Source organism: Lipotes vexillifer, unplaced genomic scaffold, assembly GCF_000442215.2.
Source record: "Lipotes vexillifer unplaced genomic scaffold, Lipotes_vexillifer_v1.1 scaffold200, whole genome shotgun sequence".
Classification (NCBI taxonomy): Eukaryota; Metazoa; Chordata; class Mammalia; order Artiodactyla; family Lipotidae; genus Lipotes; species Lipotes vexillifer.
Window position 1 is genome coordinate 508,474 of NW_006790475.1, and position 24,132 is coordinate 532,605.

At 44.7% G+C, this 24,132-nt stretch overlaps 1 protein-coding gene across 1 annotated transcript in view; it reads right to left on the reverse strand.

Moving 5' to 3' along the window:
* Positions 1 to 24,132, reverse strand: part of HERC2 (HECT and RLD domain containing E3 ubiquitin protein ligase 2) — a 231,524-nt gene that overhangs the window by 107,481 nt on the left and 99,911 nt on the right. Inside the window, 16 exon segments of the mRNA XM_007463762.1 lie at positions 517 to 642; positions 746 to 914; positions 2,638 to 2,736; positions 3,187 to 3,323; positions 3,469 to 3,736; positions 7,311 to 7,453; positions 10,034 to 10,177; positions 11,598 to 11,736; positions 12,587 to 12,817; positions 13,057 to 13,253; positions 13,334 to 13,481; positions 14,007 to 14,188; positions 16,070 to 16,252; positions 17,577 to 17,769; positions 18,882 to 19,069; positions 24,075 to 24,132. The exon segment at positions 24,075 to 24,132 is cut by the window's right edge and continues 9 nt beyond it. Of these exon segments, the coding sequence (XP_007463824.1) occupies positions 517 to 642; positions 746 to 914; positions 2,638 to 2,736; positions 3,187 to 3,323; positions 3,469 to 3,736; positions 7,311 to 7,453; positions 10,034 to 10,177; positions 11,598 to 11,736; positions 12,587 to 12,817; positions 13,057 to 13,253; positions 13,334 to 13,481; positions 14,007 to 14,188; positions 16,070 to 16,252; positions 17,577 to 17,769; positions 18,882 to 19,069; positions 24,075 to 24,132 (2,605 nt within the window).

The window sequence follows — 24,132 nt, forward strand, 5'->3', positions numbered from 1 at the left end:
AAGTTTATAGAACCCCAACATGAGACAAGGCCACCCTGAGACTGTAACAGATTGAGGTAAAACCAGAACCACTCTTTAACATATCTGGTCACATTCAATCTAATTCAAACCACAAATCCATCCTGGCTGCTCTGCTTCCTTGCTCATCATAACCTCACTGTGAGTCCACTGCTCTTCCTCCTAAATAATCTTCACTAAGATTCTTAGAATTACCCCATTCCTTGAACCCCTCCCCAAATACACAATGCAAACCCCATCAGTCTTTGTTACACCCACTTATGGAGACACCCCATTTTCCAGGGTATGCATCCTCCCAAGTTGCAGTGAGTTAATACATCTCTGTCCAACAACAGGTGTACTCCTGGTCTACAGAGCACTGAAAAGCAAAACAACACTATTTATGTATCATAAGGCCTGCCTTCCACTTGTTTTTCTTGCCCTTGAATGAAAAAATTAAAAGTTACATTAGTAGATGAAAACCTGGCACTTGGAGTTTTCTTGCCTGGGGAACATTACCTTTCACAACCCCCGCACTCTGATGAGTCACAGATCCCCACTTGTACTTCGGTGTGGTAACTGAGGCTTTGACACGAACTTTATCACCAATCTTGATGTGAGAAGGGGAGCTTGGTGGCGGATAGCCTAGAGATTCCAATAAAAAAAATGAACTATAATTCGCATTCATTTCTGGGAACTCTGAATCTAACTAAGAAAGACAAAAGAACTTAATAAAGAATGTTCTCACCTATAAGTTCCACATGAATATACCTAACCCAGTAGGTGCCTCCTTTCTGCTGCCAGTCACACTGCACATTGAGGTCATGTAATCCATCTCTATCCAACTTGATAACTTTGCCCACATCTCCTTCACACACTTCTTCATACGTTCGACAGCATCTAACCATCATTCCCACCTAAAATTAAGTTAAAAATCCAGTCCAGTATATAGGTGAAATGATCAATTCTAAGTAGTATTACTCTAGTCCTAAGAAAAATTTCCTCTACCCCACAGCATGCTCTCAAAATCATTTTACACTAAAAGGAACCAGGGCGCTTTAGAAAACTGTCTGGTTCAATGTCTGGGGCAGGAAATATACAAGATGAATTTGCACCAACTTGTGCCATCAAGCAAGGGAGCTATCAAAGATTAACAGGGTCCCTCAAAAGAACAACCTGACCAAAAGGAAAATGGGGGCTTCCCTGGTGGCGCAGTGGTTGAGAGTCCGCCTGCCGATGCAGGGGATACGGGTTCGTGCCCCGGTCTGGGAGGATCCCACATGCCGTGGAGCGGCTGGGCCCGTGAGCCATGGCCGTTGAGCCTGCTCGTCCGGAACCTGTGCTCCACAATGGGAGAGGCCACAACAGTGAGAGGCCCACATACGGCAAAAAAAAAAAAGGAAAATGGCTGAAACACATCAAATCCATAACAGCCAATAAATTCATCATAATGATAATAAGCAAAATAAAGGTTCTTGGTCATCTTTTTAAGTACCAGGGCACCAATTCACCACTCGGAAAATTGATAACACAAGCAAACAAACAAAAAACAACCATTATTCTGCCTTTTCTGTGTATACAAACTATATTATAGTTTATCAACCAGAGTTGATAAGAAAGTTTTCTTCAACGAACAGAACTCCAGCTAATAAATTTGGAAGGGATGACGAACTTAGAAAATCACTATTGTGGGACCCTTCTTGATGGGTCTAGATAATGACATCAATGGCTACTGAAGCACCAAGATGGACAATTAATAGAGAACAGATGGTGTAGACAACAAGTGATGCTGCATGTTGGTCCATATGATACATTCTTTCCTGAGACGCAGCCTGAATCCACTCACCCTCCAGCCCTCACTTTGACTTTACAGGAGATGCAGAGGAGAGGGAGGAAGATGAGGGCCAACGTAATTTTAGCCACAAATAAATGGCAGGAAAAGGGGAAAAAGAGGGAGAAACTGTTCCAGGGTAAAAAGACACATCACCCAAATGTAAGATGCGTGATCTTATTCGTATCCAACTCTTTAAAAATGACTATAACAAGTCATTTTTGAGAAAATTGGGAAAATCTGAGCAAGCATTAGATATAAGATGATAGTAAGGAATTACTGTATATTCTGTTAGGCAATGCGAGGTAACAGTAATGTCGTTATGTTAAAAATAAAATCCTCTATCTATTAGGGATACATACTGTTGACATATTTATAGGAGAAATGAGATGATTTCTGGGATTTTCCCAGAAGTATACTAACTAGAACAAAAGAATTAAAACAGGAAAAGAAAGGATTTAAGGTTAAAAAGGACTACATAAAGAGCATAACTAAATGTTTAAAATTAGATGGCAATGAGAATAATATTTTTTTAAAAAAAAGCAAAAACAGATGTAAAAGTGTCCAAAACGGGGATAATCGAGAACCACAGGGCTGTGTGCCACATCACTGTGGACAAGCCACCTTTTGCTCTCTGCCTCTGGTCCCCCCCGCCTCCCCTTGCTCATCTTCTGCTCCTCCGCCCTCTGCTCCAGCCACAGCGGCCTCCCCTGCTGGGTGCTGCACCCTCCCTCTCCGACTTTCTGAGATGCTCAGACATTTGCTGAATGAAAACCTAAACAAAGTTCCAGCCTAAGACAATTACTCACCTGAATATTCTCTCTCACATACACAGCATAATCATCATTACTCAAGAAATCAGCTCGCTTTTTGTACGTCTGGCTCTCTGTTACAACAGCACCAGTAGACTACAAAAGATAAATACATTTTTTTAAAAGGTGAACTGATAAACCTACTAAAAAAGAAAGTAGTTTGTGAAATCGATAATATTAAAAAAAGTATAAAATATTACTCTGTTTTCACTACGAAATTCTTCATTTAAAAGAGACTAATAGCAAGAGGACTGTAAGCAGAATAAATCTCAAAAGCTGAAAGTACAGAAAATTTCTGAGCCATATACAAATTAATCCCATAAAACAACTGGCTCAGAAGTCAACGTGTCACATAAATGATTTTTTATTAAGAGCTCCTCTAATGGCTACACAACATCATTAGATGTTGGAACAAGGTTCTGTCTTAAAGCTAAAAGTAGTTAAGAGAGAGAAAACCCAGGCAGCACTTCGTAGCTTTGCCTCATGCCCAGCAGTGGTGCAGAGGAATCCAGAGCTCAGGATGGATGGCGCGAGGGGAGCACTGACCACAGCATAAGCCGTGGCATCCACATCCTCCACCACCTCCTCGTCTGAACACTCCTCAGACCCCGTGTCTGCATCCGAGAGATCCGTGACCTGCACGTCAGCATGGTCCAGCAGCCACCCAACCAAGGCTTCCACGCCTAGGAGCAAGCACACACGGCATAACCACAGTGAGGACCACAGCACCTGCCTCCTGAGGGGCCTCTGACATTATTATTTCAAGGGAAGCCTACAAACAAATGCGTGGGCGCGTTAAGTCCAACACCCACAAGGAAAACCCAGTACCTGGCAAGCCAGCAGCATTCCCAGAGGCGCCAGTGAGTGACTTCAATGCAAACTCTATGTTCCTTCTAGGAAATCCCATTTCCATGAGCTGAACCACAATAGGCAGAGCAGGACCAGGAGACTGCTTGTGCTTCTTCGCTCTAACTGGGCGAACATGCTGCACAGGGACAGGCGTCGTGGCCTCACTGGAGCTGCAGTCTTCAAACACAGGGCTCAACGGGTGAGTAGACTCCACAGCCAAACACTGACACACGGCCAACGCGGCAGCCTGGGCAAATGAGAGTGGAGCTTGGGGGTTTGTAAATCAGGGGACTAAGAAGTCTAAGGAAATGGAAAGTACAGACTACTACTATGAACTGCAGTACAAAACTATAAAAAGCCCTGGCTTACATGTGTATGTTTAAATGCATGGATAAAACATGTTTAAAAACAACAAAGACAACTTTCACAGTCGAATGCAGAGGAAAGATTCAATGGTCAAATAACTCCTGCTTCAGTACACATAGAGTCTACCTAGTAAATGAGCTAATTATCAATGTCCACTGAGGAAACTTCACAGCAGCCCTGAACGCTGAGCGAGTGAACACAGGTGAGAGGCCTGATGGGGCGGGAGAAAGGGACCCCCACCCTTCCCCATGACAGGTCAGTGCCCACAGCCTCCCGCTTTCTTCCCTCTGCACACAGGTCAGAGATGGCACAGGACCCTCTCGTGTGTCACCAAATCAACTCCCAACTATTCAAAGGCAGAAAAGCCACTCTGAGGGTAAACATGGTATAAAAAAAAAAAATGAGGGAAATAAAGAACACTGGGTAACAAATTGCAATGCATCACTGTGGCCTGCAGCTGGGAACTGCCTGCCTCCAGACAGGGAGCCCTCTCCCTGGTCCACTTGCAGCTCTCTGTCCCTTCTCTTCAGTTGTTCTCACAGCACTGAGACTTGCTCTTTTTTTTTTAACTGAACACGTCGGAAGGCATTCGGAAGAAACAGAAGACACCCTTGGGCCTTCCAGTGCTTAGGAAGTGTCAAAAGCCTAGGGTTTTGCCGTGAAGTCCGAATAACTGGGAAGTGACAGGCTTCCTAAAAGCTTACAATTCAGAACCAGATCGAGCTAGGGATTCTGGTTCTGGTAATGGAGAGGGGACTGGACTAAGCCTCTGCCGTGATAATAATTATGAATTCTGGACAAAATATTTTTTAAAACTGTTTGAAGGTCCCGGAGAAAACAGGAACAGGTGCAACCTTGACCACAGGGAAGCCCACAGGCAAGCTGCTAACAGGGGCACTGTCACTGGACTGCGGCCTGCCAGAGCAAGTAGACGTGAGGGAGAACCACAAAATGCACATGCGGTCTACCCTCAAATCTTTGGCTGATGGCAAAACTAAGCGTGTGTGAGACTCAAGAACCCAGCCAAAAGAAACTGCTGAAGGCCCAGCGCTAGGGAGACGGTGTGACATCCAAGTCCAACCAAGTTTCAGCACGTTGCTCAAGATGTAAAAGTCTCCACTGAAACCTCAAAGAGATTCTAAATCCCACAGAATTAAGAGACCAGGAACCAGGACTAAGGGCAAAACAAAAATAAATCATCACCAAAAAGTCGAGAACCAAGCCTCCTTACACTGAGGAAAACTACCAGGTACTGAACCATCTACAAAAATAAAATTCCACATTCTCCAGAGGAAGGTGACAGACCCAGAGCCCATACAACATAATATCCAAAACATCCAGAATACAATAAAATTTTTTTAGATATGTAAAGAAGCAGAATCGATAATCAGAAGAAAAACTGCCAATGGTGGCAGACCAACAAGTGGCCGAGGCATTAGAATTAGCAAATAAGAAATTTAACATAACAATCAGAAATATGTTTTAAAATATACAGTAAAAGGTATAAAGGGTGAAGAGATGGGAACTGTCATCTATAAAATATGAACAAAATGGAAATATGAGATCTGAAAATATAAAATAAAGGATTTCTTGGGTGGGTCACAGCAGATTAGACCCAATAAAGCAGCACGCCCTGACCTTTAAAACAGTTCAGTACAGTTAACCAAGCCATTTAACCAAGAGACTTAAAAATAACAGAAACTCACTAATAATCTAGCAGACTACAGCAATAATCTTAGAAAAGAACAAAAGAGAACGGGACAGGAAAAAATATCATAGTCAATAGTATCCAAATTTGGTGGGGGGAAAAAAAACATCAAGTCAGAGATACAAGTAACTTAAGCAAACCCCAAGGAGGATAAGGGGGAAAAACCAGCTACACCATAAGCACCCTTAGTCAAATTGCAGAAAACAAAAGAAAAACAGAAAATATTAAATGCAGCCAGAGGAAATGAAAGACATTTCATTCAGAACAATAAGAATGTCAGCTGAATTTCCATCAGAATCAACGGAGACAAAGCAATGGAAGCTCTCTCTCTGGTACAGTAGCCCTTCCCGGTTCTTAAAGGACAACTCTAGGTCTCCTTGTTTCCTCCAAGTCTTATCTTTCCCCTTAACACTGGGCACCTCCCAGCATGGCTCTGGGGTGCATCTGCCCAACACCCTCTTCATTGCTCAGTGTCCTGTTTTTATCTGATAGGTGACTGGCAACACAGCCTTGCAACAACTTTAACCTGATCTCCCATCTCAAGTTTTCAGATCTAAGGAGTAGCTGGCATTCAGGCCTACTTGGAGAAGGCCCGGCACCCTCCTCTCCTGCTGCCCCCGTGCCCAACATTTCCTGCCTTCTCCCTTTGCCCCCCACCAGCTTCCTAGCTCACTCTGGATCCTGGCTCCCCACAGGGTCTTAGTCTCTGAAGATTTCTACTATGGTATTTTCTGCCTGCCAAATTGAGCACTTACGGTTTTGGTTTTTGTGTGCGTTTTTAAAAAATTATTTATTTATGTTTGGCTATGCTGGGTCTTCGCTGCTGCACGCGGGATTTCTCTACTTGCAGCAAGTGGGGGCTACTCTCAGTTGCAATACGTGGGCTTCTCACTGCAGTGGCTTCTCCTGTTGCCGAGCGTGGGCTCTAAGCACACAGGCTTCAGTAGTTGCAGCACGCGGGCTCAGTAGTTGCGGCTCACAGACTCTAGAGCGCAGGCTCAGTAGTTGTGGTGCCCAGGCTTAGTTGCTCCGCTGCATGTGGGATCTTCCCGGACCAGGGCTTGAACCCGTGTCCCCTGCATTGGCAGGCGAATTCTTAACCAGTGCGCCACCAGGGAAGCCCCCAAGGTTTTAGTTCTTTCTTTGATATTTTGTCCAGAATTTTTGATGTAGTACAAAGCAAGAAGTATTTTTTTAAATATCTAGTCCTCCACGTGGTGGGCCATGAAAGTTCCCATCATGCTTAGACCTGGTCAGATGTCAATCTCTTCTATGGGAACATGCCCACGGCCCCACCCCTGAATATGCAGTGTAGTGCACATGCTCCAAAACAGGGTGTTGGCGGAGAGCCTGGCAGCAACAAGGCATGCTCAAGACAGGCTTTGGTGTGAGTGAAACAAATAAGCAAGCGCCATATTCCTAGGTCTAATGGGGCTCTTTCAATAATAATATTTCCTGGAAAAAGATCCCTCCATGAATATTTGAGCATTAACACCAAATGCTGAATCTAGTTAATTTTTACAAATAATTCACAGAACCTTTAAATAAGATTAAACTTTAACTCATTCATTCTCTAACTAGTATTGTAATATTCTATGACAAACATGGTTAAAACCTAGTCATAAGAATTACTTTGGCATATCATTTAAAATTCAGACTATATCCTTAAGAAAATACACATCTAGGAAAAAAAAGTTGTTCACAATCTAATGCACTGGATTAGAATTGCCAAGGCTACTGACTGTACCTCAAGCTCCTGTTTGTCAAATATGGCCTTCACTGGAGACGGCTGGGTGGCCGAGGCCAATAACTGCTGCAAGAGGATCATTGGGGGCTGTGGCCCTTCAGGAGACATGTCCCCAAGGTCAGGGGATGCAGCTGCTCCATCATCTGAATTTAAAAACAAAATATGGATGACACTGTATTTCCAACAGCAAACATCTCCTTACTACAAAAGATAGTGCATTGAGCATGTTAAACCAGGTATGATTTCTAACTCATCAAGCATCAGATAACCAAAATCTTCAAGGCTTTTTCCACTCCCTGATTTTTGGCCTCGGTCCTTCTTTAGTTCATCTGCCTGTGTCTTTAGAGCCAACCAAAGCTACCTCCCAGATTCCTGCCCTTGGTCCAGTTCTTAACCTTCTCCATCTTGGTGCTCACTCAGTGCTCCAGAAACCCCTTCTATGAACACTCCCAAGTCTGTATCTCTAGCCCTGGTTTTTCTGTTAACCCTTGTTCAGACTATAAACTGACACCAACTGCAAATATGACGCGTGGTCAGGGTGATGTCTTTTGTTGTAATCTGAGCAGCTTCGGGTGAGGTGTCTGGCACTTCTTGTTTGCCCTGGGACCACTGATAGCCAGGTTTGGTTACAGTTTCAACTAATCCTCTAAGACCAGAGGTTGTAAATTGTCTCGAAGTGCCAGAGAGTCAACAGTTTAGGCTTACTGACCACAGGGTCTGTCACAACTACTCAACTCTGCCACTGAAGTGTGAAAGTGGCCAGAGATGACATGTAAACAAGCAGGTGTGGCTATGTTCCCATAAAACTTTATAAAACAGGTGGCTGTGGTGGATTTTTTAAGCCCTGTTCTAGACAGCTCCACCTGGAGCCCTTGAACCGCCCCAAGCGTGGGAAGGTAATTCTGATTCACCGCTGCCATAGCTCCGCATCAGGGTGACCACAGAACAGCCAATCCAGTTCCCTGGGCTCTGCTTCCTGATCTTCTAATACAACTGTGGATTGTCTTCAAGGTCCCTAATGTCTAATACGGAATGAATCTGCACTTCCATTAGATTTACCTCCATGATGCCCTCTGAAGTCTAGGAAACAAAACACAACACCCCACACTCCACTGGGCTTTTCTAATTTTTGTCAACAGTCCTCCTCCCTATCCTCCCTATAACTCAAGCTTGAAACATCAGCCATCTTTGACTTTTCGCTAGTTTTCCAAAAAGATATCATCTAAAAGACTACACCATCACAGTGTCTACTGATTCCTTCTTTCCATTTTTCATGCCTTCCCCTGGAAGACACCTTATCACTTGACCTTATCCTATAACTCACTAGCGTATGTATTTATCTTCCTCAACATCAATCCCTGTCATGACAGGCGCTGCCACAGCTTTTCCAGTCAGCCTCACCTCTCATTCTGGTAGTCAGGGCACTCTACCACATGACTTCAACTGACCTCTCCAGCTTTAGCCCCAGAGTCCTCAATAAACCCTGAGCTCCTTACAAAGCTCAGTACCCACATACTTACTGCTTATGCCTGGGCTCCTACAGTCTCCTCCCGCGGGACGGAGACGCCTCAGTACCCTGCACCCAGGGTCTGCCACACACTTCCGAGGCTGCTCTCCCCAGCCCTCAGCTGCCAGCATCCCCCAGACGCCAGTGAACCTGTGCTCACATGTCTTACAGCACACAGGCCCGTACCTTGGACAGAGCCATCTACGTCCATTTTCTATCCCCACCCTCACCCCAGAGAGTAAAAAATCATAAACAAGGACTATCTTGTTCCCCGTAATATTTAACACAGTGTCTTTCAATAACAGGTAATCAAAAAATATTTCATAGCTTTGGTTTTTTTTTCTATTCAAAGTGATATGAACTCATTCCAGAAAGTTGAGGTAATACAAAAGAGTACACAGAAAATAAAGTCAGCTGAAATTCTACTGTCACTATTTTGGTAAGCAGATGAATCTATGGCAAATCTACAAACAGATATACATAGCAATAAGCTTTTTTGTTTATCGTTTTCAAGTTTCCATGGCATTAACATATATATATATATATCATCACTGTGAATGGCGCCATGGTATTCCACTGCATGGGTACCCCACCTAATAATGGGCATTTAGGTGTCTCCAGTTTTCATCACAAAAACAATACCAACAAAAAAGCCATAATGAGCATCTGTAAACACGTATCTCCATGCCTTATCATGTGATAAATCCCCACAAGATGACTTGCTAATCAATGGATATACAGATACAGATATGTGTGTGTATGCATTTTGAAGTCTCAGATTTCCTCAAATGCCCATTAAATGGTTGTACCAATTTAAATTCTCACTAGCAAAGTGTTAGAGCAGTGCCACTTTACGTGCATATGAACCACCTTAGGGACTTGTTAAAAATGCAGATCCTGATTTCTTAGCTCTGGGGTGCAGCCTGAGAGTCCACATTTCTACATGTTCCTATGTGCCATCAAAGCTACTGGTCCTTGGGCCGCACTTTAAATAGTGAGGCAGTAGAGCACTGTTCTCCCTCCCTCCCCACCAAATCCCCTCAGGCTCTGTCTATCACTTTTCATCAGTTACTAGCCAGGTTGCATATCTTCCTTGTACATGTAGAAGCCATCTGTACCTCCCCTTTTATGCACTGCCTGTTCATGTTCCTTGCCTGTTTCCTATTGGAGTTATCTGCCTTTCTGACAGATTCAAAAGGGCTCCTTAAAAAGATACCTGTATGAGTAGCTGCAGCCTCCTGAACAGCTGGCTGAGACAAGATCTGCCTGAGCTGGTCCTGGTGGGAAAGCAGAGCACGGCCCGCCTTCAGAATGTACAGCTTGAGCTGCTGGCACCTCAGCAGGTCCAAGTCTACTTGTCCTGTGGGGGAAAAAAAAGGACTCAGCGGGAATGGAACACGCTGCTTGGCCTCTCCCCCTCAGCAGCTGTACAGCCGTGAGGAAGGCACTGCCCTGAGGGACTCAGCTGACCATGTCAAAGCCTGTCCATAACGTAGGACTTGCCTTTCCCAGTATTGTGGGTAAGCATCCCCTACCTCCCTCATGTCTTCTCCCTTTCCCGCTCCCCACGCATTACCTCGGGATGGGGCGAGTATTAGACGGTTTAACACAGTTAGAACCATGTTAGCTACTGCTAGTATAATCAAATATTTCCCAAATTGCTGAAATTTCAACCAGATACCTACATCACAAATAAAATACTTTCACCTTGTCTTCCCAAGATGCTTATGAGACACTTTTGTCAAGATACTCACAGCATACAGTTCTCTAACTCATCAAAACCATCACACCCTACAGAATCTTATCTAAACAAATGACTGCAGTAATGTCCACGGGCGGACTGAGGAACAGACTAGGGAAGCCACCACAAGGATGGTGGGCAGACCACAAGGAGAGCTAGACTACAGTCACAGCAGCAGCGTTCCAAAGCAGGACATGCTGGAGGCCATGGAAGGCAGCATGGGGACGTGGGAATGTGGGATGGGAGGACACAGGAAGAGCCAGAGGTGCCACTGGGGCACCAAGCTCGAATACCTGTCAGACAGGTTTATTCACTGTGACAGGAAACACTGGCTAAGGGACAAAGTTACTTGAATTGTTGACATGCTGTGGTTTACATGCACCTGGCCCTCTAGCCAGAGATGTGAACTGGAGATCCAGAGTTAAAGGTGTTTACCATCATAAACCCTGCAGCAGCAATTACAGGAATGGGGAAAAATGGGTGAGAAAACTCAAGAAGAGTGGGCAGAAAGATCAAGAAGTTATGGATGAAACCACAAGGACTTCCAACGTGCAAAGAACAGTTAGGGAGAAGAACTCTCAAAGAATATGTGAGGGGCAACGTAAGGGAAGTCCAGTGAGCAGTGCAAGAGGAATAGTTCAAGCACGAGTGGCCCTGGTCTTCGACGTGTGGCCAGCATCCAGACACCAAGCGAGGCAGGTCCAAACACACAGGCCCTGCTAGGTACAGTTGCGAAGAGGCCAGGGGGTAAACAGGGAGGGGGAAAGAACACAGATTCCTCTTCGAAAAGTGTGCGCAGAATAACACTGGCACCGGGAGGTAGGGAGGCCTGGGGTTCTTCAGGTGCCACCCCCGCCATGGCATCATTCTTTGCATCACACACTCTCATCTACACACCCACCGTCACTCCACCAGTGGCCATCCATCTGAACCCAAAGACTTCAGCAGTGACAGAACTTGCTCTGGTAAAACAACAAACACTGTCCAAACAACACTAGTTAAGACTGTAGCTGTTTCATCATGAAGGGCATGTACTGACCTGCAAAACCCTGTTTAGGTGACTTCTTTATTTTGTGTTTTTCCAATCTGCTTCCAGCAAGGTTCACCAGCTGAGCCCAGACCGAGAGCATGGGCTCTGTGAAGGGCAAGTTGGTGACGCTGAACGCCGCAGCAGGGAGCTGGAGAGGGAGCACAGAAACCTTCAAAGTGTGTCCAACGAGAAGGACAAATGAACGTTCTGAAAGTTATCATAACTATGAGTCTTAATTCTGAAGTAACACACATGTTCATAAGTCTTTCTAGATCTGAAAATAATTTTAAAAAGACGACCCCAAAGGCAAGATAAAGGCTTACATATATAGTAAATATAACCTAAATTAATTTTTTCTTTACTGACTTGTTAAACAATAATTACATCGTGGTGGTAGTTATTAACTTCTTAGATATTTTCTATACATTTCAAATTTTCTACAACATGCATATATTCCTATAATAATCAAAAACAGCATTTTATTGAAAGATATAGGCAAATTGCACTTGGGTTATATCAAAGTAATATAAATCACTCACTTTCCCTATGGATCCCTAATTCACAGATTTAAGACGACAGTAGCTGCTACATAAGTCATGTCACTCAACATAGTCATTAAGCATTTTCAACGTGAAAAAAAGATCATTTTTTTTAAAGGAGTCATTTTTAGGTTTTTTTGAAAGTTGAGTCGTTCAATAAAAAATAAATTTCATAAATTCACATTTTGAAATAAATAAAACTTATACTTACACAGGACCCTCTAAATTGCTAATGCCCTTTCATGTCTTTTGAGGCTAAAATGAGACATATGAACTACTAATCTATATACAACCCTGTGAGACAGGCCCTGTTAATCAAAGAGAAAAAGATAGATGGTTTTCCTCAAGTTGGGTAGCTTCCTAGAAGGCCAACCTAACTATAAGAATCAAGTTCTTCCCAGGTCTAGTATAAAACCCCTTTGCCTCATTACCTAGTAACCCAAACACAAGTTCACCTACTGGCTTCAGCTGATTCAGTGGGCAAACGCGACACGTCCGCATGTCGGAGAACTGCACGGTGATTTTGCCCTTCGGGGTGATGCGAGTCACGGTGCCTTCTCCAAACTCATCATGCATGACTTGTCCCCCTAGTCGCAACCGACCGTCAATGCCTCCAATCACAGCCAGGACTGCCATGAGGCCCCCCACCTCAGGGGTCTCAGAGTCAGGAAAGTAGTCCTCTAACAGAGCCTAATGCAGACAGACAGCAAGCTTGTAGACGAGAGCCCAGGGGCTGCCTGTCTCCTACACACTTGCAATTAAGCCGAATTCACTTTAATGTTAGTTTCCTCAATAACTTTTTCCAGTAAAGAATATTTTAAAATACATCCTTGAACAAAATACACAGCATTTAAAAAGGTAATTTGAAAGTTAAATCAGCATTCTACAGAGAAAGACTAGCAGCTGTGAAAAGGCGGTGCGGCACCCACCCCCTCTGCCGGCTTTCCCGCGCAGCCAGCGGTGACGGAGTGCAGCTGCGAGTTGATGTACTTGTTGATGAGTCCGTTCCACTGGCCCAGGGAGTGCAGGGTGCGAAGCAGCGCCACCACCTCCTCCGCCAACGTGCTGCTGTGTGTGGCAGTCAGGGAGGCCTGCGGCCGGGCCCTCCGCCTCCTCAGCGTGGATTCTGCAGGAAACACGCGAAGGAGGGCCTCATGACGCCCTGCTCGCTTACCCAGGACACCGGTAAGGAGGAGCGCTGCCCACCTCTGAGGAACGGGACATCTGAAGAGCAGGTGGTGAGCAAGCGCCCCAGGAAACCAAACAGCTTCTCTACAAGGCACTCCATGTCCCTTGCCCTTTCCGTCTTGTCCCACGACGGAAGCACTGCTTGCAGTAAATGTACAGCTAAGATCTGACAAGGGCAATTGAAAACAGTGAGCATTAAAGAAAGCCACTGTCTGACAGATTAGGAGGTTTTACTTTATTTTTTGTTCCTGTAACACAATCACGTGAAAATTCTAATATTCATGATTCTACAGCAAGATAATTACATCCAAGTTGATTAGTGATATGGATTATCAGAGGTTAAAAAATAAGCTACATTACACATGCAGATATTCATTTAATTAAAAAATAATTCCTTTTAGTTTAATTCTTCTCAAGACAATTATACCACAACTCCCACGAAGCAGATCAGAACAGCTGGTAGGATTTATCACTTCACAGAAAAGCAAGTCAACTAAGGCTTAACAACTGAATCAATTTAAAATAATCAACTTCCTCAGCCTCTGAACTCTAGAAAATCTACTGTGTTAGTTCCAGTTCTTTTCTGCCCTCAGGCACCTAATGACGACGGCCAGTTTGATGCCACCTCTGCTGGGGCTCCCACAGTCCCAAAACTCACGCTGAGCGGGGATCAGTCTGGCAGCACAGTTACCTGCCGCTGCAGCGAGGCGGCGGTGAAAGGCGCATGTCCCTCCACGACCTTCGTGAGCAGCGCGATCCAGGGCGGGGAGCTGAGGGCGGCACACATGTGCGGCGTGAGGGCAATGCTGCGCACGAAGCCCAGGGTGCACCAGCTCCTGTGCTGCTCCCGGCTCACCAGCCTGCTGGGGGAGGCTGCCAGAGCAAGACAGACCAGCTTGGTACCCCATTTCCAGAAATAAATGCCCAGTACAACTTTTAACTTACCTACATCACATTACTTTCAATAATAAGCTCCTTTCCAAATATATTACAGTTTCAATTATCCTAAGTGAGAGCAACAGGAGGACCTGCGACTTGGCTCAAGGAACACTGTACATTTTAAAAATCTCTAAGGTACACGGAGCAACTCAAACTCGCTAAGGAATTTCATCTACTTACTGTCTCTAAGCAGTAGGAAAACAATTCACAATTCAATAGCAGTTATCTGTGCGAGGACATCTGGTATAGGTTGTAAATCTCACATGTTTTAAATATCCCCCAGGAGCTTGTTTATATTTGATCTGCATCATAAATTTCCAATCCAAGTTTAAGAAGGCTACGATAGTAGAATAAGAGGTTTTCACAGGGTTTAGTTTACCCGGCTTGACTCTGCCGAGAGCATGACCCTATCTGCTCCTCCCGGGGTCTCCACTAGCGGACACCTGGAGCTTCCGAGCCCTCCTGGCTGGCGGAGGCCCTGAGATGGGGTCATGCCACATGACCTGCTCAGATCCCAGACCAGCTCCCCTTCCCCAGCTCCCACGGACCAGCTGTCCTGTTCTCCAGGCCTCCAGGGACACCACCCTTCAGACATGCTCTCTCCCATACTCAGTCACACCCACACACATGCACAGGCAGTCGCACCCCAGCACGTCTCAGGTACGCACTCTCATGGCCACTCACACTCACTCACACATACCCAGTTACACACATCCACACTCAGTCTCAAACTCACACTCACGTGTACACACACACATGCACTCAAACCTGCACACGTACACACACACGTTTGCTCCACTCACTTCCTCAACTTCTCCCCCACTTACACATACTCACATTCACATACTCAAAACACTTTTGTAGGCTGAATTGTATCCCCCAAAATTCATGTTCACCCAGAACCTCAGACGTGACCTTATTTGGAAATAAACTCTTCACAGATGTAAGTAAGGTAAGGATTGAGATGACATTATACTGCATTAGGGTGACCCCCAAATCCAATGAAAGCCCTTGCAAGAGGCAGAAAAGAAAAGAGGAGGCATCCAAGTGAACATGAGACAGAAAATGGAACAATGTGGCCACAAGCCAAGGAACACTGGAGCTACCAAAGCTCAAAGAGAAAACGAGGGGCCCTCCCCTGGAGTGTTGGGAGGGGGCACAGGCCTGACGGCACCTTGATTTTGGACTTCTGGTGTCCAGGATTCTGAGAGAATGAAGTTGTTGCTTTAACCCACCATGAAGGGTTGAACTGTGTTCGGTCCTAACCCCTACTATCTCAGAATGGGACCTTATTTGGAAACAGGGCCATGGCAGATGTGATTGGTTTAGATGAGGTTAAACTAGATTAGGGTGCGTCCTTAATCCAATGTAATTGATGTCCTTATAAAAAGGGGAAATTTGGAGACAGACACACACAGGGAGAATGCCATGTGAAGATGAGGGCAGAGATTTACAAGCCAAGGAATGCCAAAGATTGCCAGCAAACGGTCAGAAATTAGGGGAGAGCCTGGAACAGATCCTTCGTGCCCTCACAGTCCTCAGGAGGAAACTGTCCAGCTGACACCTTGATCTTGAACTTCTAGCCTCCAGAACTGTGAAGAAATAAATTCTGTTACTGAGGCTGCTAGACTGTGGTACTTTGATGTGGCAGCTCAAGCAAACTAATACACCACGTCTGTGGTAATTCGTTACAGCAGCAGCCCTATGACACTGACACACCCACACGCCCCCACATGCACACACACACACACACAAACACATGACAAATCCACAGCCCACTTCTGCCTCTGTGGCCCACAACTGTCCACTGCATACATGTCTTGTCTGTCGTTCCACTCTCCACCAACATTCGCAGCAGCCCACACAGAGTCTTGACGGCTTCGCTCTGCATAACTTCAGCATGGACTCCAGCAGAAAGACAAAGAGTCTGCAGTAAATTAACAGTGCTGGTAAGCATCACTGCAGTGGGGTGAATGTTCCTTTCAATTTGTTCAGCTTCTGAAAAAAAGAATCAAAATAAGGAACTATACTCCCAAATAAACTGGAAAATGTCCCTGCATGTAACTTAAAGGATTTAATATCACATTCTTCTTTTCTTACTGTGGAAAGGGAAGCAGCTCTTTGCAATTAAAGACGGAATTCAGGATGCACAAGTGCTCACCCTAATCAGCTCTGGCCCCATCCTACTCAAAGGAAACAAGCCTTTTAAATTACAGTTAAATTTTTTAAAGCAATCTCAGCATACGGCTCAGAAGCACTAAAATGATTTCAAGGATCCAACTTATCAAATGTCAAAAGCTGGCTGCTGATGAGTTGGCTATGCCCCGACGAAGATGAGGTGGCCGCCTCCAAGGAGGCGGAGCCTGGTGCTCACACGTCCAGGCCATCGGCCTCTGGATGAGGAAGACACGACTGGGCCACGTCTCTGTCACTTGGCCTGCCCTGCTCAGGGCCCAACTTCACAAGCAAAGCCCTCAGGCAGAGAGCTGGGAGGAGGGACACCTGGCCTGGACACTGTCGGATACAGTGATAACAAACCAGCACCAACTATCTAGGCAGGGCCACACAGCTTCCCGCACACTACTCCTAACATGCCCAAGGCAGGGGTCATCCGTTTACATCTGACATGCATGGAGCAGCCTGCACATGCGATGGGCACAGAACACAGCCTCTGCCACCTTCCACGCCACCCCTTCTCTAGCGAGCTCAGCCTCTTGGGTCTCCTCTCCTAACCATAAGAGTGACCTTGGGAGCCTGCCATGCTATGCATACAGCAGACGCCTGAGCCCCAAGAATCAGTGCCAGCCTCCTAGACAGTCTCACCAAGATCGGCATCCCGGGGTCTTTCAGATGCGTCTCAAAAAATGTCATGGAGCCCTCCTCCCATAGCCTTACCTCTCCTTACAGGGTTAACTTTCTGAGGTCACTCTAAGTTCTCACCCTCACTTTCTCTAAGGCAGTAAAGTACTGACTAACTCCACATTATGTGCCACATTCTGAGGGAAGGGCCTCGGGGCGGGGAAGGTGAAAGAAGAAAGAACACATGCTCAGGGCACGGTGAGGCAATGCCCACAACTCCAGGAACAGGCTCAGGGACACCAGGAGGCCCACCAGGGGGGAGGACACAGCAAGCCCCCCACTGCCTCACCCCACCGCCCCCCACTGTCTCTGAGGCGAAATGGGGAGTCAAGTCCCTCAGAAATCACCCGGGGCCTGTCAACCAGACCTTCCGGGAAAGCCTGACCTACAGAGCACCTCTCTCACTCCCAGATGAAAGGACGGGCAGCCAACACACAGCTTGCCATGTCCCCTGGGCACCCACCAGAGTCCTCCTCCGTGTCCGAGTCGTCTGCCGAGGGCTGCGTAGAGGCCGGAAGCTCCGCCAACTTCAGGTCATACTTCCCCTCCTTCCCCATCCTGTAAGAGTTGGTGCTGCCTGTGTCCCACTGGACCCTGATCCAGCCATCCTCTCCAAGTTCACCAATCACGCGGCCGAGGCCAGGAGGAGGTCCGTCCTGAGGAAGCCAAAGCAGAGACGGGTTAAAGGTGTGCGGACCTGTCTGTCACAGGAACACTGCCTGTGAAGGTGGCTGCAGCAATGGACACAGCCCCCGAGTCCACAGGGGGCTCCAAACCCACCTACATGCCCAGCTCACATCATCACTGTAAAGTGAACACCAGGACGAACCTGCTCGCACGCCTTTACCAAAGAGGTGAGCAGGGAAAGCACCACCTCATTAGCATGCTCTCTAAGCCAGTGCAGAGACCAGACTTCCCAGCCTGGTCCTGCCCCCCTGCTCCTTGGCCCCTCAACCCCTCCTGGGGCTTCACAAGGTCAGGAACCTCCAACAAGCACCAGTGTGTCCTCGTTGCCTCTCGTTCTTCAGTTTTCCCCCAGATCTCAGAGTGAACCTCTACCTCTCATTTCTATGAGGAGAAGCTGTGTTTAGGATGCTGCTAGCTGTTCCAGTCACTCTGATCTCTGAGATGATTTTCAGGAGGCACGTGCTTAAGAGTGAGGCTGAGAAAACCTGGACATGACAAGAACACTCCAGGTCACAGAGGGTGAGCGCTGTCCTCAGCTAGTGGCTCCAGCACCGGCGCAGAGCCCAGCCCCCGACCTCTACTTGGGGCGACCTGACAGAGACACAGGAGCAAAGTGCTAGGGGAGAAGCGGAAAGATGGGCACCACCCAAGCAGGTGCTTGTAGCCACTGGGTCAGCACACCTTACCAGCACACGGCCATGAGCTCACAGAGGCAGTGTCAGAGCTTTCCCGACATGATTATTCAGGTGAGGATTACCCTCTCCTGCCCCCTCTCACGCTTGTTCTGGGCTGCACCTCAAGTCGCGCCTATGCCAGGAGTTTCCTGAAAAGAGTCGCCACTCCTCATAGACTTGATCCTGTTTAAGGGCCCTACAATAGGCCGCTGCTACTCTCTACTGGTTTTGAGATTCTATTCACCTGCCCGGAAATCAACAACTACATCACCTGTCAATCACACATGTCCTTGAGTGAGGTAGGTATTTATTCCAGTTTCCACCTACTCACAGCATGCAAGTCAGGATGTGCAGAAGGTGACTGACATATATGGCTAATGTGTTTATTAAGTCAAATCTCTAAGTACCTGATCGCCCCATTTCCAGTCCACGCCTCTCATGACCCTGGTTCCAATCTTCATCATGGCGGCCAGCTCTGGCCCTGAAACTGGGAGCTGTACCGGGGCTGTTTCTTTCCGTGTCTCTTCCAAAACTGTGGCAGAAGCTCCTCGGACGGAAGAGTTCATATCTTCTTCAACATTATCACAACTAGGGCCTAACAGAGCATCAAAAACAGCAGATGAGCCAATAAGTAGTTACAATTTCCTAATCTTGATATATGTTTTTTTTTAAGTATTACATATTAATGAAGATAATAATTTTAAAGAATCCGTAGTATATTTTTCTACCTATACAACAAATACCATGAAAAACTTACTGATGAGAACTAAAATTTTTAAAAAGGTAAGTGGAGGACAAAATATATAAATATGTATCAGAAGACGTAAAAGATATAAAAATTCTCAGGAAAGACATTTACTCTATTTCTAGGAGTTATGCCCCACTCCAAAAAACAAAACGATTTTAAGTTATTAGAGAGACACTCATCACTCATATTTTTATTAGAACAGAAAAACAAAAAATAACCACCTAAATGTTTAACAGTGTGAGAAATTAACAAACTTTAATTATAGTACTGTAAAGAAAAGAGCTGACAGAGCAGGCCTGATACTGCTGTCCCCAGACAGCCTGTTTGCAAGTCGGCCATCAGCTGGCCTCTGGGAACCTGGATTTCCTGAGGGCTCCCACCATCCCCTCACTGCCAAGAATGCATCCCTGTGACTAAACTGTTTGCACAAACAACATGGTCTCTGCTGAAACCTGCTTCCTTCTGGGGGGCCTGAAACTTACTCAAGTGCCAGGCAGAGATGCCTGCCATGACCTGCCCCAGTGAAAGCACAGAGCACGAGTCTCCACACTCTGCATGTGAAGACAACACTTCACATGTGTGGTCACAACTCTTTGCTGGGGGAACTAAGTGCACCCTGTGGGTCTCCACTGGGAGAGGACTTGTGTCTAGTTTCTCCCAGACTTTGCCCATATGCCATCGTTGATTTTGCTTTCTATTCTTTCACTGTAATAAACTTTAGCCCTAAGTATGAATATATCTGGAGTATTGTGAGGCCTGCTAGCAAATCATTAAAACTGGGGGTGGTCTTGGGGACCCTGACACAGGGATGACAGCAATGGGATTCTCTAGAACAACCCTGAGTCACTGAGATATTGCAAAAGCATTGTTCGGTACAAGGAAGAATGAAGGGATGGGACATGATGAATATTTGGTCCCTGGTGGCCATGGAACCACCCATAGTATAAAACAGAAGCTGACCTGTCAGCTGTGAGAAATAAAATTTACCAATGTATTTGAAAACAGTAAATTCAACCCCAGCACCCAGCTTGCTTGGACTGAGGGAGGGGAAAGCACATCCCTGGTAACCCTGTGGTCTTTGTTCTGTCTCCATGTAAGAGGAAAAAGTGCCCCAAACATTCCCAAAGATGGGCTTGGGTGGGTTCAAGATGTAAAGTTTGTGTTCCCCTCTCCTCCAAGAGGGAGAAAAAAAGGTTATTCAATTCCCAGGTCTGGAGTAAAAGCTTTAGATAAACTGGAGGGAAAAGAGTCTTTTCTTCAGCCTGGCAGTGCCTCTGTGAGGCCCCAGAAGGGGCAGGGGCTGCATTCCATCTGGGATCTCCCCTGGCAGCTATAATGTTAACCCTGTAAATGCTGAATTTGCTGTTTTACATTTTGCAATAAGAAAAAAAGGAGAATCTTTCTTTAAGTGGCTTTGTATCTTGTGGCTATTGTAATGTAGAAGTATACATAAAAATTAAAACAAATGCTTATAATTTCTTGTATGAAAGAGAAATCACCTTGATCAGAGAAAGCAACAAAGATAGATATGTATTCATTGGACACAACTCCCTGGCTTTTTGCAGCCAGTAGGCAAATTGGAATTTAAACTCTTTTGAGTACTGTTAACAGAGGAAGCCCCCATAATTAAGGATTTGTGCTATGACTTTTACCTACTGGAGTCTCTGGAAAAAAGGGAGACAAAAGAAAAAGAAAGGCAATTTCTAGATGGAAATACACTTTCAAGATTTTTAAAAACAATTTTTAGTTGCCAATGAGGTCTGCAGAAATCAGATGTTGACTGACAGTATGGTGCATATTTTTGAATGGGTCGTGTGGGCACAAAAACTGACAAAATCAAAGAGCTTAGGAAAGCCTTGCTCTTTCATTTGGCCTTGGAATACTGGCCCTGTAATGCCTCAAAATTTCAGGCAAAGAACATTATAAACCAATCAGATCTAACAGACATGTAGAGACATTCTACACAAAAAGAGCAGAAGACACACTCTTCTCAAGGACACAGAGAACAACACCCTCCAGGAGAAACGGTATGTTAGGTCACAAAACAAGTCTCAATAAATTGAAATAGGGGCTTCCCTGGTGGCGCAGTGGCTGAGAGTCGGCCTGCGGATGCAGGGGACACGGGTTCATGCCCCGGTCCGGGAAGATCCCACATGCCGAGCGGCTGGGCCCGTGAGCCATGGCCACTGAGCCTGCGCGTCCAGAGCCTGTGCTCCGCAACGGGAGAGGCCACAACAGTGAGAGGCCCACGTACCGCAAAAAGAAAAAAAGAAAAGAAATTGAAATAAGTAAAATCATATAAATTATCTTCTTGGACCACATGGAATGAAACTAGGAATTAACAACAGAAGGAAAACTGGAAAATTCACAAATATGTGGAAATTAAATAACACACACTTAAACAACCAGCCAAAGAAACAAAAAATCACAAGAGAAATTAATACTTTGAGACAAATGAAAACAAAAACAAAACATACCAAAGCTTATGAGATGCAGCAAAATCAGTGCTAAGGGGGAAATTTAAATCTATAAATGCACACAGTAAAAAAAGAAGGTCTCAAATTAATAACTTAACTACACCTGGAGGAACTGGAAAAACAAGAACAAAGTAAACACAAAGTTAGCAGAAAGAAGGAAATAATGAAGATTAGAGCAGAGATAAATAGAAAATAGAAAAACAACAGAATCAATAAAACCAAAAGTTGTTTTTTTGAAAAAATGTCAACAAAATTGACAAACTTTTAGGTAGATTAACTAAAAAAAAAAAAGAGAAGATGCAAATCACTAAAACCAGAAAGAAAAAGTGGGGACATTGCTACTGATCCTATAGAAATAAAAAGAATTATGACCACACTGTGAACAACTATACACCAATAAATTAGCTAACCTAGATGAAATGGATATATTCCTAAAAAACACAGAAATTACCTGCCTCAGGAACAAATAGAAAATGTAAATAGACCTAAAATAGGTGAAGAGATTGAAACAGTAACCAAAAAACTCTCAACAACAACAAAAACCCAGGGCAAGATGGCTTAACTGGTGAATTCTACCAAACATTTAAAAGAGAATTAACACCAATTCTCTAACCCTTTCAAAGACAGAATAGGAGGCAACTACTTCCTAACTCACTCTATGAGGCCAGCATTACCCTGATAACAATAAAACTATAAAATACTGCTCAAAGAAACGAAAGAAGACCTAAATAAATATAAAGCTATCTCATATTTATGGAATGAAAGACTTAATATTGTGAAGATGGCAGTACTCCCCAACAGGATCTACAGATTCAATACAATCCCTAGAAAACCCCAATGGCCTTTTTTGCAGACATGGGAAAGCCAGACCTGAAAGTCATATGGAAATGCAAGGGACCCAAAATAATGTTGAGAAAGAAAAACAAAGTTGAAGGACTTACTTATCAATTTCAAAACTCACCACAAAGCTACAGTGTTCAAAACAGTGTGGGACTGGCGTAATGACAGACACAGAGACCAACAGAGCAAAACTGAGAGTCTAGAAATAAACTTAAATATCTATAGTCAAATGATTTTTGACAAGGGTGCTCAGAACTTGAGAAAAGAAGTCTTTCCAACAGATGATATTGGAACAACTGAATAACCAAAAGAAATAAAGTGAACCCTTACCCCACACCATATTAAAAAACTACCTTAAAATGGATCAAAGATCTAAATATAAGACTTAAGGAAGAAAACATAATGGGTAATCCTCTTGACCTTGGATTTGGCAATGATTTCTTAAACATGACATCAAAAGCACAAGCAACAAAAGAATAACAGAAAAATTAGACTTAATCAAATTTTTAAATTTCTGGGCACCAAAGAAAAACAAAACCCAGAGTGGGAAAAAAATGTCTTCAAATCACATAACTGATAACAATCTAGTATCCAGAATATGTAAAGGGCCCAGACAACTCAAAACACAAACAACCCAATTTTAAAATGGGCAAAGGACGTGAACAGACGTTTCTCCTAGATATATAACAAGCACAGGTAAAGAGGCTCAACATCATTCAATATTAGTGAAGTGTAAAACAAACCACAATGAAGTACCACTTCACGCCAAGTAGGGTAGCCTTAATTCAAAAAAAAAAAAAATCAAAAAAAAACTAGTGTTGGCAAGGACACGGAGAAACTGAAACTCCTGGCCCATTGCTGGTGGGAATGTAAAATGGTATAGTGCTGTGGAATAGTTTGACAGTTCCTGAGCAAGCTGAACATAGGATTACCATATGACGCTGCAATTCCACTCCTAAGTATATGACAAAAGAACTGGTCACAGGTGTGCAAACAAAAACTTGTACACAAATGTTCCTAGCAGCACCACTCACCACGGCCAAAAGGCAGATACAAGCCAATGTCCATCAGTGGATGAATGGATAAATAAAACACAATATATTCATATAACAGTTTTCAGCCATAGAAAGAAATGAAGTACTGATACATGCTAAATGAAATAAGTCAGATACAAAAGGCTAAAACTGTATGATTTCATTTGTATGAAATATCCAGAAGGAGCAAGTCCATAGAGACAGAAAGCAGACTTGTTGCCAACAGCTGGGGGAGTGGGAAATCAGGAGTCACTGCTAAATGGATATGGGTTTGCATTTGGGGTGATGAAAAGTTATGGAACTAGATAGTATTAAGGTTTGCACAACACTGTGGATGTGCTTACTAACGACAATGAGTTATAAACTTAAAAGTACTTAGAATAGTAAATTTTATGTTATTTGTATTTTACCACAATAAAAAAAAAGTTCATAAAAAGAGAGAGAGAGATCAAGGCAAAACGGTGGCATTTTCACAAAGGACTTAGGGCGATGCAAACCCACCGATGAGCCGAAGTGCTGTCTGTGTGAGAGCGAGCATGCCAGAGTTCAGCAGGAGGCT